Below are 22017 nucleotides of genomic sequence, written 5' to 3'. Positions count from 1 at the left end.
TGAAATGTAAGAAAATAATTGGATTTCCGAGAAATGGATAAAACATTTAGGTTGACAAACATCTACATATTTTGATTTTCATACTTAAAGCAGTTTAAAAAAATAATTTCTTCTTTCATATTATATATAACAACCTTAGGAATTTGAGTAAACTATCATAGAGAAGATGTCATCTTCGCAGTTGTTTTAATTTAGCATCAATTGATGAAAGTTCAGACTTTGGATCTGGAGATCTGGAACTCCAGGAAGAAGTTCGACACCATTCCACTTGAGGACAACTCTTGCTAACTCCTTCAATAGAACAAGTTTTCTGAACTTGCCAGAACAAAGGAGAGAGCTCATCAATCCACTTTTCCAGATCTCTTCCCACTCGCCTAGCGTTAGTCAAAGCTTCCATTTCTAAGCCTTCATCCTTTGGCACTTTAAGAACACTTCTTAATTCTGAAAAATCTTTTTTAGCATAGAAACCCTCAGGTCCGCGATGTGCCTGATGTATATCACTAGTGGTTATAACTTTAGCCTGATAAAACTGCAGGGGAAAAATAAGAAACTTAGTTTCAGCAACGAGTTTTAAATTTTCCATAAGTCGGACTGTCCAAACTCCAGGCCGTAATGGATTTTTTAATGAAGGATTTTGGTTTCCTATATGAGAGGCTGCTGGAATTTTAACATCATATGAGGCAGCTATCACATTAGTTGGATCAATCCATGCAATAGATATCACAAATTCATCACCTGGTCCCCAAACATGGCGTAAAACAGGTTCATCATATGGACCTATTAAAGATGCATAGTTTCGAAATATCAGTTCCTTTGGATCAAAATTCGTACCCACATCTAGAGTTGAGAGTCTGCCTATATTACCTATAGGATTTAACACAGAATAATGCGTCTTTGGATGCATATGAGTTTCCATATTTAAAGTTTTTCCTGTGCGGATATCTTCAACTTGATAGAGCACCAATAAGCCATGGAAATGATCAGATTCATAAAATAAATTAGCTTCTAGTACTTTGATTGGTCTATATTGACAACTAGGGGACTGTTCAGATAATATTCTTAATCCTAATCTCATCAGGGAATAATATCCAGTTAAATACGCATCTTTGGTTTTAGTATTTTTATCTAAATAATGGTGTTCATTTTGCCAGTAGTTTGATAAAGCTGTCATATCTGTAAAAAAAATTTTGGAAAAAAAATAATGCATTAAATGAAATATGCTTAAAGGAAAGTTTGACTTGTGCCTTTTATCTAATATACTTATCAAACTAAAGAAAATTTCTATGAATGGATACTATTTACATATCTACATGTAGAAAAAATAAATGTACATGTGAAACTTGCTTTTAATAAGATCATTTCAAGGTATTGGAATATTTGGCTGAAATAAACAATTTAAGATTTCAAGCAAGATGATATGTTGTGGCCCTTGCTAATTAAGTTTCATTAGGCTATGACTGTAAACACATTTGAAAGTTTAAATCAAATGCCTGGGTCTCTTGATTTAAGATATTTTTTAACATTTACCTTGTTTAAAATCTCCAAATAAATATACATCTAAACTATTTATTATTTCTTGATTGACAACAGCTTCAAATTTACGTGCAAAAAATACAGCTTTATCTTCATAATTCTGAAATCATACAAAACTCATACATTTATCTTCTATTCTTGTTCAAGTTTAAAAATCAACACACTGTGAAATAATACAATTTGATAATTTTGAATGTAATGGGATTGAAAAGAGATTTGAGATTATGACTTAAGTTAAAGGGATTGTAAAGAATTTTGTATGTGTATCAGGGACACTGATTGCATCAATTTTCACCTTTCCAATTTTCAATTAGACGTCAGTGGTTCCGGTTCCTTCAATTCCACTAAAACTTAGTGTTTGATGATGTCACTGAATGCGAAGGGCTATCAAAGGTTAATGAGGAAACAGTGAATACAGTATACACTTACCATTAATTTATCTAAATCTGAAGTTTTAAAATCATTAGGTGAACAACCACACCAATCAACAATATGTTTATATTGACATTTACAACCCTGTTTACGTCTCCAATTAGTCAAATGTAAATTATTATCTATTATTTTATCACAGAAACGACTATTCTGACTATATGTATGGAAGAATGACTGAAATAAAGAAAAGAAAATATAAAGGTTAATAGTCTAAAATTCATTTCACATGAAACATATTCATGCAGAAATGAAACTGGCTTAATGAAGCACAATGGTAGAGAAATTACCAATGCCTGAAAGTAATGAAGGCTATCCTATATCAACAATATATTCTTAAGACTGGAGAAAGAGAAAAAAGAAGATTAAATCAAATATCAAGAGGGTTTTCCAGTCTATAATTAATGCATGAAATATTCCCACTAATCACCCACAAAAGTCTAGCACATAGTTACAGTCTCAGACAGAGGGAAGGATAGTTATACATTTGCAACTTTCTTACCTCCACAGGTAGAAGAGTATATTGAAATGAACCTTTCAACCCTTTCAATAGCTCATCATTTTCTAATATAACAAACTCAGCTAATTCTCTATAAATACCAATCCAATCACTACCACCATCTATTCTTATACCAGTAGGCAGTTTCCTGGGTCCTAAACGCCACAAATGGTTGTCACATTCATAAAATGTCTGTTCTAAACCTTGTTTTTGGATAAACCTGACAAAGAACAAATGAATAATTGTTAGGTAAGGGAAAGAGATGATTTCTGATAAAAAATAAATTTGCATTTCTCTCATAGTAATTCTTTAAATAAGTATTTACCTGTGGGTATCCGAGCCATGAGATTTCAGGAAATTATTTCCTTTATATTTGGTAAGAAAGGCAACTAAATCATTAATTGGTCTGAAATTATTCAAAATAAATCATATTGTAAAATAGTCAAGTGATTCTTGTTCAAACACTAATGCTCTTATTTGCGGCTACTCTATTGATATTGAAAAGAGTTTTGACAAGAGAACGCTGTTCTGCACTCCCTGTTTTGCCGAAAGTACATATTGTACAAACACATAGATACAGAATGGCTGCTATGCAAAATATAAACAAACAATGAATTGCCTGAATTGGTCGAGTATCTTCTTTTGTCTAATTTAGGCTACTTAAGATTTCTAAACTAGCACTACAGTAAGAAGAAGTCAACAAGAACATGCTAACTTAGTGTCCATTTTTTGTAACATGATAAATGATGTGGAATTCAGTTCATAAGCATTTCATGTTTAGATCCACATTTGCTGATTTATGATGAGTTTGTTAATGATTACAGAATCTCTCAGAATTCTGCTCAGTATCTTATGAAGCTTGTAAAAGTAGACCTACTTACTTGATAGGGTAATCACTTTCACTAAGATTAATATAATAATCCCATTTCCATGACGATATAGCTAAAAGTTCAGACATAAATTGAAGATGTGCCCGTAATAAACTAGCTCCACCCCATATTGTAGAAAATCTTGTTCTGGCTAATTTAATATTTGATAGTCTGCTCTCTAAGGGGAGTAACTCTCGAAACAGATATTCTTCTCTCTAAAAGGAAAAAATATACTTTTAGTACCGCTCTGACAATGAATAGACATACCTTTTAAGAAATTTATGGTTTGTAAAAGTTAAATAATATAGTTTAATTCCAAAAAGTCTTGAAACTTAAGTACAGCCTACCTTATCTACATGAATATAATAAAAATGGTCTGGATGATAAATAGCTCGTATTAATCGGATGACTTGACGTATCTGTCTACCATTAAAGGTTAAAACAAAAACAACTTTGACAGCAGCTTTACCAACTAAATAATCTTTACTAGCTAATGTAGCAGCATTCTTTACTTTACCTGTAAAAATAAAATGGAAGTCAAATATATATACAACTCTAATTAGCTCAAAGACATGTTTATTTGAAAATCATTACGTCCAAAAATAAATTACATTTTGTCTTCAAGTGATAGTGACTACCTAATTCATCCCGCCAAAACAGGCATTAAGCCAAGATTGGCATCCACAGATTTGTTTGGCCAGTCAAAATCATTTTTTTCTTACCAGAGGTACCAAGTTGATTTAAAGCTCATAAGCAACACTCAAGGTCATCTGTTACAAATGTTACATTCTTCTTCTCTGCTCTTGGATGGGTGAAGTCAGGTAACACCATGCAGTGTGCAAAAAGAAAAATTGTGCTAGGACAGAGCCATTAGTCTAATCTTAAAAATATACACTTGGAAGTATTACCTGGTAAACCAGTACTAAACACTCTCATTGTTAAATAGCCTCCGCATGATTGAGTTTTATCTCCTGGACAGATACTCTCACACTTGGCTTCATCAACTTGTCCATATTTACCAAACTTATCATCACACCAACATTCTCGACCATACTGTAACCCTGCATACTTTAATCCTACAGATACATATATATTAGATACAATTTAATCAACCCGTCTGCTAGCATTTCAATCATTATTAAATCAAATATTCATTAGGAAACTTTTATTGTGTTAATCTTCTAGACATGCAAATTGATTTCTAAGATTCCACATCTACATCTTTAAAGGGGCAAAATTTCATTATCAAAGACGTCATAAATTATATCTGAGAATATTTCTTAAGAATGCTATTTATATCTATGTATCATCTTGATCAAACTGAATTTTTTACAAAGGGTTAATTAAGCGTTCTAATTGATAATTGAACAGTTCGTCTTAGTTTTAGCGTGCGGCTTTTTAATGGCTCAAAATTATTAGCTGAAACCTTCAGATCTCTACAATTTGGCATTTAAATTTTGCTTAAATACATTTAGTAATTTTCTTACACCTACCTAACGAAGTTAAAAAGCTTACGAAATGTTTTTAAATAATTTTGGTGTTAAAATGTTAACGACCAGATTTTTTTTAGTTAAAACTTTCAGATATGTTGAGGGATACGTTTCTCTTCTTTTGTGTATAGTTTTCAGTAATTTGAGCAAAAAAAATGTTTGGCCTGCAAAAAAGCAGAATGCCCCTTTAAGCTAGATTGTAACGAACATCATAACTCTCAGATTAACTACTCTGATTGGTCAATTTATCAGTGACTGATGCTGCCACGGAAATATCAAGCTGTCAGTCTTAAAACCAGTTATTGTCTGAGATACTTGTGTCATTCTTAAATTTAACCAATTAGTGTTCATGTAATACATGAAGTATATAAAAATTATTAAAACTTGTAGCTTTTAACTCAATCACTTTTAATGAAATATTTGGGTTATCTAAAATCTAATTTGACAATCTTGAATGGAATCTTAAAACAAACAAAATGGGCTTCAACTTTTATGACAGAAGAGGGTTTTGCATGTTCACTATCTGAAGCTCCAAGAAATTCAACACAAAATGGCATACCAAAATGGACCTCTTACAGAAGGAGTACGCACTATCCACAGTGAAATAAATTTTGAGTTTTTATTCCCTTCGAAAATACTGTGAATCAATGTTGAGGATCCGCCATTTTGTCTTCCTTCCTTGCCACATTATGTTTAAAAGATTGTTTCGTTTTTAAAATAAACTTTATGTACTATTAAATTACTGCCAAGCAAGGATGTGTATGTGCACTTTCTGGGCTGATTCAAAACACAAACACAATTTTCATAGTTATAAGTAGGGCCTACTACTGAACACAATATGGTTTCACTTTCAACTACTATCTTATCTACTGTACATAAATCTTACATGAACTGCCTGTGTTTCTGTTTTCAATCAACTCTGGATGTTGACAATTATCTTTGACAGTACAACACAATAATTATACCATAAGCTGAAGATTTGAATAGATTTTTACAAAAAAACATTTGATAATTTGAAATTTAACCTACCTCCTTTTGTACAATGTTCTATGCAGGCTTGTGGTGAGTTCTGGAAAAGTTCTTTAAAATGTTTTGGCATATCACGGTCAGATTTATTATCAGCAAAACACCCAAAGTACTTTCCTGTTGAATTGGCTGAAATACAGAATACAATATGTACAGAAAGAAACATACTGGGATTTAAAATGATGACAACTTGGCCAAACTCTTGGCATTGAATTTTTAGGGATTTTCCAAACCCTTTTACAGCTAGAAAGATGACTTGTTTAAGTTCACCAGATTTTCACACGCTGGTTGAGATTACAACTCACAACCACTTGACCGTTTGACTTAATCAGGCAAATGACACCATGCAAAGATTTCAATGCTCTAACCAACTGTGCTACAGTCTGTCCCCAAAGTGGCTGTAAAGGCAAATTTACAGTCTGAAAACATTACTTTTGATATTCACCTAAATGATAAAATATAACTATATCAGTCATAACAGAGTTATGTTCCCTGTTTATATATATATATATAAATATCTCAAGAGTAAAAATTTTTAATGGAAAGTTTTTCACTGACAAAAGTAGTTTCCAGGAGATTTTCTTAAAAAATCAGTCTGATATGCATCAGACCTAATATGACTCTGGTCAAATAAATGTTTAATTTGTATATAAATGTATGTGTCAAATGAAATTTCATACATCAATTTTCATAATAAATATCACATCTGGTTTTAATAAAATATATTTGCCAATCATAACTTTTTAATAAAATATATCAGAATACAAGGTTTATGGAGAAAAATAAAAAGATTAAAAGGTATAGAATGCACCTGACTAGAGTGTAAATTATATATTTCTAACCACCTGAGAAGAACAATTTGAAATCAAAGCAATTCAGGTAGAATATCTGATCAAATTACTATGGTTATACTGATAATATCTAATTACTGTTTATAATCATGCTAATTAGACTGATTGAGTTCAATTGATGGATTTTTTTATTTCTTTGATGTATGATAACAATGATATAGTTTCTAGAAGATGGTTAAGTTCCTATTTTACCCTAGTCAAAATAAGGGGAGCCATTAGTAGCATATATAGGCTTAGCCTATAATTGAAATTATACCAAACTTTTGTTCTGTTTTTCATTAGCATTTGATTTTTAATATGGCCACTTCAGTTAGGGTCTAAAGACAGGTCTCTTAAACATTTGTCAAAATAACCTTTTGACCCAACCTTGTTCAACCAATCAACTTTCTGGCACTACCATTTAGTGAGAGAGTGAAGGAATTTGATTGGTTGGGCTTTATGTAATAATGATAATTCATTGAATAAGAGAATTTAGAAGGATTTTCAGGCTCGTATTCTCTTCCTTCTTCTTCCCTCAGGAAATTTAGATTGATTAAATAGGTATGATTCGTCATTTATAACTCCTTATATATGACACTTGCTTCTTAATATCCAGAGTTCAATCAGGCATAAGTTGAGATGATTCCTTCAGATTTTTCAACTAGGTTTCCCATTTATGATTCAAGTTAGAGGGTCTGACATTGTAAAAAAACATAGGTCCTGTGAGATACAAGAACAGTTGGGAATCAAAAAAGGTAAGTAACATGTATAATGATCAAATGCATCATGGGTTTTAACTCATCTGACTCAGATAGCCAAGAGAAATCAAGATCAAGCATATAGAATTACTGGTACTAATAATCTGGTACTGAATTAATCTTTATTAAAAAACACTAGGAGAGATTTTTATCTTATTGATCTTTATTTAGATAAAAAAAAATCCTTTGGTATCGTATTGATATTTGGCATTAAGCCAATTAGTGAGATATCAAAATAAACGGAATCCATTCTTATTACTATTTGAATAGAGTCTATAGACAATGGTATATAAATAGTTTATTTCTTGTCAATGATCTTATGATTTTTCAACTAGACACATGTTCATGATATATTATTTATATTTTCATTAAACTACCGAGTCAGAAAGCAGCCATTTACACAACAAACCTCATTACAAACCAATATAAACTGCCATTCACAAATTTGACTGAAATACTTCACAGTTAAACAATGAATAACAAATTGACATTAAGTAACTTTGTTAACATGAAAAAAGTAACTTTTGTCATTTATGAAGATTTGCCTCTGAGCATTTTTGTCAGATATTCATCTTTTTCTTTGAAGAAATTTTTTTTGCTGTTCACTTATTTTTTCCATTATATTATGTTATATTTGCTGAACAAGATAATAGTACAACAGACAAATTCATATAGATAATAAAAATTCATTTCCATCAAAATATAGAATGTAACACAATATTCATGCCAGGGTAATTTAAACATTCAACCAAATAAATGCCCTGTTTGGTGAAAGTTTTAGCGACTATATTAGAAGTAAGATTTGAACAACATATAGAAACGAGGAGCACATATAACAAAACACAAGACAACATTATGGAATATAGCACACTTCTTTAATCTTGCCATTACATCTGATGACTAGACGTGTATATTGTGTTGAAACGTTATGTGCCTAACCTTATTAAAGAAGTGTGTTATATTCGATAATATTGTCTTGTGTTTTGTTAGACTATATAAGAAGAATTCTGGGTTTATCAGACCAATTCTCACAAATTTTTAAGTATGGTTATCATATTTGTTTTGACACTATGGAGTTAAAATTCAACTGAACACCACTGACGGAAGAATTGCATATGATCACGGATGGCAACTATGGTAATCCCAAATAAAAAAGAGGATAGGAAACATCTAGATCTGCATTACAATCTGATTGTGATCCAGTTTACAACATATTATATATTTTAATATTTTATATTTGGACTTCAATAAATCAAGTTTTTGTCTAAAGGTCTTGGTTCACCATTTTCGAAAGTTGATTTAGACCTTGAATAGATATCAATAGTGTTCAGAAGTACCAGCTCTGTAGCAAAATGGCATAAATCTTTCAAAAGTACCCAAAAGTATGAAATATTTTCTTTAGTTAATTCTCTGCCTGAAAATAAGTGTATCTGAAATTGTCAGTCTTGGTGACAAGGTCTACAAATAATCCTAATTATCCTGTCTTTCTTAACCATTTGATATTTAATGGCAGTCTTAATAAAGGCGAGTTGTCAATGTAATATAATGTCAATGTAACACAAATAATTATGAATACACATGAGAAGACTAAAATTTTGCCAGAAAGCTGTGAACACTCTTACTGATTAGCTTAGCTGAGACTTCAGAAAATGGTGAACCATGGCCTTTAAAACAAGTCATTATAAAGAGCTAAAATAACCCTTACGTCTATCACCTCACAAAATCATCAAGTCTTGTAGACAATTCAACTATAATTGAAAAATCTGATCTAAAAAAAAGTTTTTAAATGTTTGTAATAATCTTTTAAAATAAAACCTCTGACGTCAATGCTAAATCTTCCAACAAAGGTAGTTAATATAATAGTCAATTATTAATGTCATATTTCACATTGATCAAATGATTTTTAAAATTGGGGTCAATAGCCTTATTACATACCTAATCCTCTAAGACAGTAGTCCTAAACTTGTACACTTTAATCCAGCCTAAAAAAATTCACACTTGTTGGCTTGGAGATAATCAGGGCCGGTTTTGTGAGTTTTTTTTTTAAACCATAGATGTTCATGCAAAATCTTCCAATAAAGGTAGTTCATCTAATAGTTAAAAAATAGATTTCAGAAGATCAAATGATTTTTTAAAATTGGGGTCAACAGCCTTATCAAATACCTAATCCTCTAAGGTAGTAAAAAATTACACTTGTTGACTGAGAGGTAATAGGGTTTTTGGAGAGTTGATGCATGAAAAACATTTTTCACACTCTATTTTATCTATTACATTTTAGCATCTTGGTGTCATTGTATTTGTAAATGTCTGTCAATTATCATCACAACTTGCAATTCTGCCGTTTTCTCTTCAATATTTCGATTTTCTAATCTGTAAAACAATTACAGAAGTGTTAAGAAGACTAATATTGTATATTTTAATATCTTTAACTGAAGGAGATGTCACTAAGCTTATTGTCAAAGATCTATAATTTTTTTTAAGTTCGATAAAAGATGAAAACTGAAACACGAAATCCAAAAAACACTTTGGTACATTTAAAGCAACTGATGAACTATTCATATGAGAAAGTATATCAATGATAAATGAGGAAAAGTGGTATCAGGTGTCTTAAACAGTAAGCATTATACCCTGCCTGATTTACAAAGTCATTGCATACAATTATCATGCAGATATTTTGCCTAGACATCTGAAACCAGGTAAGATTCTGGTATATTCAAACCACCTAGACAAGTATACTGCAAACAATTTTCGATTGTAATGGCCAAGGTCATTTGAACTCTACCACTAACTCTGATCACTTCATTATGAGAATAATATGGTAATAATCTCTCTATTGTATTTCGACATATTTCACATTACTATACATTTATTTTAACAATGTGTCTCATATTCTCTCTAGACTGGTCCTACTTACAACCTTCTATCTCAACTTTAACATTAAACACGTGTCACACCATTATATTTATCATTTTAGTAAATTACACAAATTTAACGCCACAACAATTCATTAGGCATAACAGTATCAGTATGAACTCTCCGCCAACTCAATCTATGGGTCTATAAGTTTCTAAATTTACACCAAACCCTTCTAATTATAGTTATTTCCTGTTAATTATGCCTTTCTGACCTTTTCTAGTGGAAATTAAGGCTCTATCCAGACTGTTTACATGGCTAGAAGCAATCTAAATAAACTACATACTATAATTATATTTAGTTAAGAAAATAATGAGAAGGATTTGATAACTACAAACTATAATTCTATTGTCAACTATTTTCTTTTCAATCTCCTACATGTCAATTCCTCTAAATTTACTGAGAAAATCTGAAAAATTAAGACTGCCAAAAAAGAGAAAGGTAATGCCTATATAGGTGCTCAAAGTGAACTATTATGGTTAAAGTATTCTTAAGTAAAGCATTTTTTTTAAAAGCAGCTTTCATTCTACCTTAAACAGTTGTATCTAAGTTGACTTTTCTACATCATCAGTCACCTTTCAGAAACATCGATTCACTATTAAAACAATAGCCCAAAAAACTAAGTTGCCTTCTTACAATTTTGAGTGAATAATGCTTTGATGGGTTCCCTACCAATTTTAATAATAAGAAATTATAAGATGGATAAAATGCCTTAATTATCTTTATCTCATACAGGAAAATAGAGACAGCTCTATATCTAGTAATTTGTAAAAGAGATCTAGAGATATCATTATCCCTGAACAGTATGATTATGTTGCACATTAACAGCTACAGTTTCTTAAAGGGATAGTAAAAATGTTTTCTAAAAAAATCATGTGTATCAGGGATACTGATTAATTTACAACATTCCAATTTCCAACGTCCAATAAGACGTCTGTGGTTCCAGCAAATCCAAAACTAAGTGTTACTTATTGCAAAATATGATCACACAAGGCCTTCACAATTAGCGATGTCATCAAACACTTAATTTGAAAATTGGAATGGTGAAAATTGATGCTATCAGTATCCACACATTTAGAAAACTTCTTTACAATCCCTTTAATACCAGCTAGAAAAATATCATTCTTCAATCTTTTAGCATAGCTTTAAAGAAGTAAGAATGTGTTAAAATGCTTTTATCATGTTAAAATATTTACAAGTTTTCACACAGATCATCAAATTAATAGCAAGATAAAATGGTCAATATGAGTCATAGTGTATTCTATTATTCATTGAATAGAATGAACTGAAGCAGCATTTTATGTCCACCTTTTCTACTCTTGCCCCACAAAGGCATAAACTTTCTCTTATTTTTTCCAAAATGCACAACTCCGTTTATTGTCCAATCTTCTTACTCAAATGGAAAAATTGTTCATAACAGTTTTCAACCAATCACTGCAATCAGTAACATAGTGTTGACAGCTCACCGTCGAAATTTGAGCCTTCAAATCCATGGAGTCCAGAATTAACTGCATTTGAAGTTATAAAGGTAAAGAGATTCATAGTTTGAGATATTTTTGAAGGATTTATGTGATTTTTCTACATTTCTATTATCTACATATATTCATGACTCAAATCAATCCCCTAAAATGGCATACCTGTCCCTTTAAAGCATAGGGATAAAAATAGAAAGTATAAAATTTGAAACCGGTTGATACAATTTATTCATCTGAAAAAATGGATGATATTAAAATATCTAGAATAAAATCTCATAACGTGTTGGAAATGATCATAATAAATCACTCAGATATCTATCCAGTGACAGTTTCTTGCTAGCCATAATGTTACAGGATCATATCAGTCTTTTTCCAAGTGCGGAAAAGAAAGTCTCATCAGATAAAAGATTTTCAGTGTGAAGTGTTCAATAAAGTAATGGCTATTTGGTGTCAGTACTGATGTTTACTTGTAAAAAGATCTTTTCATCTCCAAAACCTTTCAGGTTTCTAGACTTTCAGAAACTATGGACATAATCAATAGAGTTTCTAATGACAGGTCCAAACTTAGGCACTACAGAACAATTCATATAATAGCCAACTAGTAGATATCAGTACAAATCAGTTCTGATAACTAAAGATCCAGATTTAAAAAAACATTAGATAATCGCAAATACATTTGAAAGGAAACATAACCTTGGCAGATTAAAGGCTAAATTATACTATGATCATAAAAGAGTATGGTAAAGCCTTTTCATGCTTTTATAAGACTTTTATCAGTTTGAGTTATTTCTTATGATTAGTCAAATCCTCAAGAACTAAAGCCAACAGAATCTAATCACTAAACCGTTGATAATCAAACTATCTGAAAACAAGACCACCCAACTTTCTTTATAGCAATACTGGTAATTCTAAATAGCACCCATTACAAAATCTTAAATATATCAGGCATTTTTCTTAACTTAACTAGGAAGGCCAGGCAGATAGTGTACTAATTTAGGTAATTTACTCGTAATAATACCACTTAGTGATGGTAAGTAAATATGAAATAGTAATGTCAAGTACTGGCCAATATCAATTATTGCCGTTATCAGTTTATAGCACATCTAATTATCACCTAGTATCGGTCATATTGCACTTTCGAACAACCTTTTATAGCCTACAGATATAGCTCAGATTAGCTAATAATACCAACATTCAATTCCACGAAATCTCCATTTAAGCACCACAATGTCTATTAAATATTTGTAAATTAAGTACGCCAGTTACTATAGTTAATAAATAACTACAAAGACTGTCATCACTTCAGCGAATATATTTTGTGTCTTTAATTCCAGAAGAACCAGACATCCCATGTTGATTCTAATAGGTGCTACAGATAGGAAAATGTTCAGCTCTTTGGGCATTTGTTTTTTTAAAGCATCTTTATGTACTGAGCAAATCAATTTTTCATTGGTAGTACAACACGAAGGAAAGAAAAAGAAAAGTTAAGAGAATCTACTATCAAATGCACTACAAACACCTCTATCAACAAATATACACCATATGAATTTGAACTGAATATTGGGTACGATTTCATCATTCAGTAAACAGGTGGGTGGTAAAGAACACCCTTATAAAACCACATGAAACAAGATCATTCTCTTGTTAACAATATCTATTTTTATTGTAAAACACATGTGCCGTACATCTGGTCGTTATAGCAACCAAAATTTCCACTTCCTGTTTCCGAACTCTTTAATTTCATGAAAATGTGTAAAAATATTTGGCTAGGTTGATATGAAATGTTTAGGGTAGTTGTCTAGACTGGTAGAGAATATTTGTACAAGAAGTCATACAATGAGCACCATGTGTTCAACTGGCTATTTCCATCAATATAATGCTAGAACTATAAATGAATTGAAAAGTTTTGACAATGGCTATCACAAAGGTATCTCACTTCATTCAATTCTTAGTGTATAATCATAGATAGAAACAAAATGCAACAATATTTTCTAAGGTCAATCATGAAAACAAGTCAAATTCAAAGTGGCTGCCAAAAGGGCAGTTTATCATTTAAAAATTGTAGTAATTTATACATTATGATGGCAAGGAAAACCAGTCATGAAATATATTCTATTGTATCCATTTATGTCTCTGATAAATGTTTAGTTGTAAAGAATGGATGATGGCTACCATAATGCATACCATTTTGCTACACTATTGTTAATAACATAATCAAATTGATACAATACAATGAATGAAATTGTTTTGGTCTATGAGGCAGATTTCACAAGATAAAAACTCTTCAAAGTTCTTTGTTGAACCTGTTTCCATTTTTAATCTTTTTTTCTGGACTTTGTGAGTTTGTGTAGTTTATTCTCATATGCCAAGAAACACATTTAATCAAAGGCAAATATAGAAACCTTAAAAGCTCTGCACTTTGTTTCATTGACATTTAATGTTTTGCTGTGTGCAATAACATCAACAGTAATAATTTGGTATTCAAACAAACTGGAATATTTAGATGATGAAATTGAACTTGATGTCAGCTATACATCATAAACTATATCAATAGCATGGGGAATAGAGATGGTATGATATTCACCATCTTCACAATGTCAAGGAATTACATTGAAAACTTGACTTAAAGCTTTTTATCGTATTCGGTAGTTAAAAAATGCAATGATTTCATTGGATCAAACTGTAGGCCAATGAATAGGGCCAATCAGAACCCCTGAAATGAAGACTGTCAATGATATGATGGTTGTTAGAGTCTTTCTGTTGAGGGCTCTGATTGGCTGTATTCAAAGGCGTCTGCTCCAATCAATTCACAACCTTCTGTGATAAAGAAAGTGCCCCATATTAATGCTGAGTTAGTAATACCTTGACATAGTGAAGATGAATATTCACCTACAAATCTAACAATATTCACAATACAGCCATTCATATGTCAGGTTCGATTTGTCATCATCAGATCTTGCATGATATGCAAATTTCAGAGATAAAATGCATCAGTAGGAATTAATGTTTTCACAATAAACACATTTATTCCTATTGTTAGTTGTGGACTGACATTGGATTGGAAATTCTGATAAACCACACATCATGCTTTCTTCTTACATTAGTCAGAATATCAAATTTTACTGATTCCAGTAAATAGATTATAGCTCCATAGTGTTGGGAGGCTTTAATTTCTATCTATTTGTCACAAATAAGCAAGACCACGATAACCTAGGCTTAGCTCTACATTTAAAAAAAATATATATTAATTTGAACATAGGAGTTTTTGGCAATAGGCAGCACTGTTCAACATAGAAAACTGTTACAAAAAATATGACTACTTGTAATATGAAAAGAATATCTTTTAGTGGCTATTTTTGGAGGTAGATTTGGGTCTTGAATATATAAATTTGTCTTCACAAGTCTGATAACTACACTAAAATAGCATAATCCCTTCAATTATATACCTCAAACTAGAAAGTTCACTTTTTATTTCTACATATACGTCTTTTCAAGTCTCAAGAAAAGTTATTAAGTCATCATTTAAACTTTCAAACGTGGATAACAGCAAACACACATGGATTTGAAGCTTATTAGCTTCTGAAAATAACATATGATTGGTCAAACAGATGTTGAAAGTGTCCCTTTAAACTGTAGCAGCCACAACTAACCAGTCTTGAAAGCCTACAGGTACAGATTTTCTGCAGCTGCTGTAACATCTTTAATTTGCATCATTTCCTCAAATGATAACATGTCCATTATACTCTATAAATTGGTAATGGATTTCTTCTCCAAGATAGTTTGGTATCTTCCTATAGTTAAGTTTTTTGTCACAAAAGGCAGTTTCAACAATTTATTTTTTTGACAATTTCATTCAGATAGCTTAAGCAAAAACCATGCAATAAACAGGTCAAGTATTCTGGAAATTCAAAGATCAAATACATTGGATGGTAAATTTTCTGCAATTACGGACATCACACGTTGGCTAGGAAATTGCAGGAATGGTAAAGAGAACTTAGTAGTGTCTTACGATGCTCATAAGAAGGCTAGAAAACCTGTATAAAAAAACTCAAAATTCCACTTCTGAAGCCCGTTTTCAAATCTTTCTAAATTAGGCAAATCTGACATATATCAACTTTTTTATGTGCGTCATATAGAAGTCTGTCGGATTAATAAAACAGCTAAATTTGGAGTCTCATAGATCGTGCTGTAGTTATCAAACTGAAAAAGACAGACCTAGAATACTTAAATCATTTTATTACTGTTACAAAGATTACATTATCCAGACCCAATAATTCCAAATACCTGATTTACAACTTAATCTTCCAGTACAGAATTTATCAATAAAACACCAGATCTAACAAACTCTTAGAACTGAGAATAAACAAACATGTCAAGAAAATTAGATTATATTTCCTCTGTATCAACACTTTCAATGTTGTACTCAAATTTATAAATGGAAGGGAGTTTTACATCTTACTTCTCTATTTCAGGTATGGGTAATGGAGACAGCAACTCTGTGGGGTGTGCAATGAAAGAATTTCAGCCATGGCACTAGGTGCATTGGCCATTTTTCCCAACTGCCCATGAATGGAAAGGAGTTTTACATCCTACTTCTCCATTTCAGGTATGGGTAATGGAGAAAGCAACTCTGTGGGGTGTGCAATGAGAGAATTTTGCCATGACAAAATGCCCAACTGCCTATAAATCATTATAAACCTCACTATCTAAACTACAAGAAGCCTAATTATTGTCCTAATGTCAACGTGTCTACTTGATGCTGTTTCTTTAATGACAGAAAGAAATTGCATTGAAATTATGAAGGTTTCAGAGCAAGAGTTGAACTCGATGAGCCATTAGGCACCAATGAACAACTTAACGTAGTGTGTCTATTTCCATCATTAAAATATCATTAATATTACATTTAGAATTTGAATTAAGAATAGTAAGATTATAAGTTACAACCTAGGTGATCTTCTAATTTTAGCCATGCAACTCTATGTGATAAATGAGATAACTATGCTTACACTCATCATTTTTTAGTAACATCCCATTGTAGTAAATAGTAATTTCAACTGTCATTGTCATAAATGTTCTAAATTAATTTGGTCCATTCGCCCATTTATATTTTGTCCTAATTCATGTTTGCAGTAGGTTACTGTTAGTTGGCCCTGATGTATGTTCACCAGGGGTCCATTGCTCTAAAATAATTTTGATAATATAATGCAGTAATCGACAATGCATATTTGTTTTCTTGGGTTTTATTTTTGTACCAGTTAGTTAGGTAACAGTAACATACATCAACAGTTTTCACATTTACCTATAATTGGGCCATAATGAAGCTTCACTTGGCAATCATTCACATCTATTCTAGATTAAGGAACATTGAAAAATGTAGAATAAATGTTGGATTTAAAATGTCTTGGATACGAACAGACCCTGACCGATGTGGACCCAGACAAACAACCCAGAACCCAGACGAACAACCCAGAACCCAGGCGAACAACCAATAATAATAATATAGATAATATAATAAATTACACATAAAGATGTTCTAAATATCTGCTCACAACTCCTTTGCGGTTAAAGCTAGTATTTTAGTGAATCTTGTGAATTAATGATGTGGTAAACCCTGTTGTTATAACATCTCCCATTGTTATGACTCAAATATAAACAGAATGATAAATTGATTTCCATCAGCTGATGAAAACAATGAATTTGAAACTATTAATCCCTTTAACAAGTCAAATACATGTTATTTGGATTGACAGTTTAATCTATGGATGTTTTTCCTGGCTTTAACCCAGTAAATGACAGTTCTGCTTCATATCTTCAATACTGCAGCTTCCACTTATTTTAACTTTTACTTTCAAGCATGTTATGGAAAACTTCAATTATAAAGTAACGTACAAGAATAGTTACAGCTAAAGTTTTTATTCTGAAAGAATACCAGTTGAGAGTTTAGCAAAGTGGAAGCAACTATATTGAGATATTGACGTTTCATTTACAGATATCACCGATAATATATGACATCATTGGTAATAATTGAATATATAAGAAAAAAATCCCTGGGAGAGGTGAAAGTCTATTCTGTTTTTGTACCTTTTTGATTAATTACATGAGAACTGAATGCCAAATTGAATTTAAAAAGTGATCTATATGACTAAAATTTAGTTTTAACAGCTCTTATAAATTTAGAAAATTACATTTCTTAAACAGAAATAATTGAAAATCTATTTTCAGTAATTATATCATGGCAAATACCCCAAGTGAAATTTGTATAAAATCTCAAATTTTAAATAAATAAACCAAATACCAATGGTCCGATATAATATCCGCTAAATATATCGCATATTTGATGTGTTTATAGTCTGTTGAAAGCGATGTAATAAAAACTTAACTGATTTCAGAAAATCAAAGACAACAGGATTTTTGCCTCATAGAAAGGAGACCCTATTTAGTCTCTGAATTTAATATTGTCAAGTGTTCAAATAATTGTTGACAAATGAGGTGTCAATCATTGTAAATGATGTTTCACTGATGTCTTTACATGCTCTCCATTTTTAATTAATTCTTTGAATAGTGAATAAACACAAAATAGCACCTTGAGCATGACTAAATCAACATGTTAAATCAAATACTGAGAGGAGCCTACTAAAACAGTTTTAGCTTCCTGTGACATTATGTATCAATAGAAAAAAAAATAGTGTAGACTTAATAAGGTGGTGACAAATAAAGAAATAAGTTACCAAGTTACCAAATACTGAGTAGACTAGTCAAATCTTAGGAGGAGTGATTCAAACTATAAATGAAATGGTGTTTTACATCCTACTTTTCTGCACCTAATAAGTAATGCAATGTCAAGGGATATTTAAAATTGCACAGTCTGTAGCACACAGGGTCTTGGATTATTGTCCCATCTGAACGACTTAACACGTTTTCCATGTCAGCCCTTCATTACTGACATCACTGACTGGGGGAAACTGGGTTGAAAAATCTGAAGGCGATTCAAACTATAAAGTAATCACACTAACTTAATAAAATAAGTAATAATGATGAGATTTTCACATGATTCAATATTCCTATCACTTTCCCCTTCTATCTAGCTACTACCATTAACAAGTCTAGCCATACTTACTTCATACAACATAAAAACTCTGAACATCAACTCAATTCTCACATCATTATTGTATGAAAACCATTAGACAACTTGAGATGATAGCTTTCTATAATTGCCTTGCTTAAATAAATTTGTGTAGCAAATTGGTACAGACATACTTACAATTTTCTAAATGACCAACTTGGTACATAAAACAAAGTAGATTCAACTATTACATTCAATGATAAGATTTCTTCCACATCTGACGATGCTTAAAGGATTTTACTTACAAATACTCTGGCCTTTTTTTTTTGATTTTTAAATAAGATGCAGACAAATCAACACATTTTCCAATAACCTTATTATATCAGTAACATATATTAGTTTGAAAAAATCTCTTGAGAGAATGAAAATCTTGAATTATTGAGTTAAAGTTTAACATTGTTCATCTGACTGTCTGGACATAATGGGAATTCAGTTAATATATGATATATACATCCCTGTGACTATTGTTAAATTATCAACTGATTATTAACATCAAAGAACAAGTTTTACCACATGATGCTCCAGATAGGATTTTAAGGTGATTCCAATATACATTCACAATTTTTGTTTGGGGAAAAAAATCATTTAATATCATTCCATTATGACGTTGTATTAAAAGGATTTAAGGTTGTCTAAAATAGATGATCAAGCTGAATTCGAGCAATCCTTATCAATTTCGAAGATCCAGTTTGTAAGTTGAAAAATTGGCCAGTGTGCGTTGGTCTACCACAGGCCTATGACAAAATTGGGAGTAATTGGGAGACGTCCCTTGTCTTGAAGTGTGAAGGTATTCCCAATATATTGTCCTGACCTAGTTAAAGGTCAACCAATAGAAGTTAATGTAGGTATCACATGCTCACTTCTCAATGATATATTGTTTTCGGTAGCTCTACAGAAAAGCGACTGAGGCAACTCAGTGGTGATAAAAAATCTGTAAGTCTGTGCTGACTTTACAACCTGATAATTGGACTATTGAAAAATAGTACTGCGTCACGTCAAAAAAAAGGTAAATGTGCGCCAGCCTTATCAACTATAAATTTCTTGGTTATATTTCTCAAAATATAAGTTTTTTGTGACATCTATTATAGAGAACACATTAGACCATTTTATTATAGATATGAAGAGAGTGCGGTTCTAACACATTTTTAATAACACCATAATAAACAAATGTTCTGAACTGGTCTCAAAATGCAGACATGAGAATGAGTTCTACTGGTACTTGTCCAACTTCAGTAGGGAAGCAGGCTGAAATAGGTCAGCTGTCTAATAACACCATTACGTATTAAAGAGATTTTTAACCAAGCAAAAGAAAAAAACAAGTTATTAAAAAGGTTAGTAATCACCCCTATCCCATTGGAGATGGTATTTAGTTCTAGACATTATTGACAGATGATTCTATTATTTTGAAATATAAATAGTTTGTGGGTGTGGGTGTTAAATGGTCTGTATTGACTTGACAAGTTATTAGCTTATTCTGCAGAAATTATGATACGTTTCTGGTTTACAAAGGGAATTTATAAATAGAATAGACTTTAATCATACAACATTATAATGCATTTTGTTAATTTAGCACATTTTCAAAATATCAAACCTGTGTTAAAAAGAAATTTATAGCACGATAATGACAATAACATTTGTTATTATTGTATTAAATAGCTGGTCAGTGCCTAGACCAAAAATGCATATACAACCCTGAGTTGCCTATAGGAGACATTATCAATGCCATATTAATGCCACTGCAGCATTAAATTTTTTACTCATCTAAACTGCACGATGTTTCATATGTTGCATCCTATGTAAATGATGTATCCTATGTCAACTATCCTGATAATGCATCTTATGTCAATAAGGTATCTTATGTCAATAAGGTATCTTATGTCAATTATGTATCCTATCTCAATGATGCATCTTATGTATATTAGGTATGTTTTCTATGTAATATCTGATGTCAATGATGCATGGTATATATCTTTAATGTACCTTTAGACAATGATGTTTCTTCTGTAAATGTCGTTATGTCCATGGTGTATCTTATGTCAATATCATACTATTACAATGATGTATCCTATGTCAAATATATATCTTATGTCAAGTGTTATCTTATGTCAATGATGTATCTTATGTCAATTATGTATCCTATCTCAATGATGCACTTTATGTATATTTGGTATGTTTTCTATGTAATATCTGATGTTAATGATGCATCTTTTGACTTGTGTCAATTATGCATCCAATGTCAATGATGCATCGTATATCTAGGATGTACCCCTAGACAATGATGTTTCTTATGTCAATGATCTAAAGTACCGGTACCTTACACATAAAACAAGAGAAATGTAACTCACCTTCTACAGGACATGATCTGGGTAATTTCTTAACATAGAGTTTCTGTTCTTGATCCAAACAGACAACATCGGCTATCTCTTGACGACATTTCTCTGTTTTAGCTCTTTCTAACGCTGACTGAGCATCTTTACCACTTATTTTACATTTAGGTTTATATTTTACTTCCTGAGAGGTTTGGTCATTTTGTAGTTCCTCGTCGATATGTAAATTATTATCTAGAGGACCTTTTACACTGTCAGCATCATCATTTAGATTGGAGTAACCATTCTGTTGACTTCCACTCTAGAAATATACAAAACAATAACCATTTATTATGAAATAAATATAAACAATACAAGTTAATTCTTTTCCAATTTTAGGAAAGACATATATAAGTTTTGGGAACAAGTATGAATTTTTTTCATTTTTTGAAGGGAAATACTGATCTATATGGTTGCTATCAAGTATCATGTTTTTTTTATTTGTCACCAGCTTACTATATGAGTAGATCAATTTTCAGAACATAATTCTCCTGCAATTGAGCAAAAACAGACCACTGTTCTACCAAAGAGAAGTACTCCAAGTATTTACAGCCTAAATTTTTACATTAAGTTTTGATTCTTAAAAATGATACTGACAGTTGAGCTCTTTTCAGTTAGTAAAGATTGAAAGTGACAACAAGGACAGAAACCATAATAAGTTTTTTTTTTCAAAATCACGTTATATCATTTGAAAAAACATATTCTG

The 22017-nt window shown here is 31.3% G+C and overlaps 1 protein-coding gene across 1 annotated transcript; it reads right to left on the bottom strand.

Moving 5' to 3' along the window:
- Positions 1–169: 169 nt before the first annotated feature.
- LOTGIDRAFT_108419 (hypothetical protein) lies at positions 170–21447 on the bottom strand (the record flags this gene model as incomplete). The annotated part of the gene is made up of 8 exons (XM_009066795.1): positions 170–1173; positions 1528–1633; positions 1963–2139; positions 2465–2681; positions 2787–2867; positions 3343–3545; positions 3678–3841; positions 21273–21447. Coding segments are annotated over 8 exons (2127 nt in total), but the record flags the coding sequence as incomplete, so codon positions are not given.
- Positions 21448–22017: the final 570 nt, after the last annotated feature.

This window comes from Lottia gigantea, assembly GCF_000327385.1.
Source record: "Lottia gigantea unplaced genomic scaffold LOTGIsca_8, whole genome shotgun sequence".
NCBI classification, from domain to species: Eukaryota; Metazoa; Mollusca; class Gastropoda; family Lottiidae; genus Lottia; species Lottia gigantea.
Note: the sequence above shows the minus strand (reverse complement) of the source record. Positions and strands in the feature narration are given on the sequence as shown.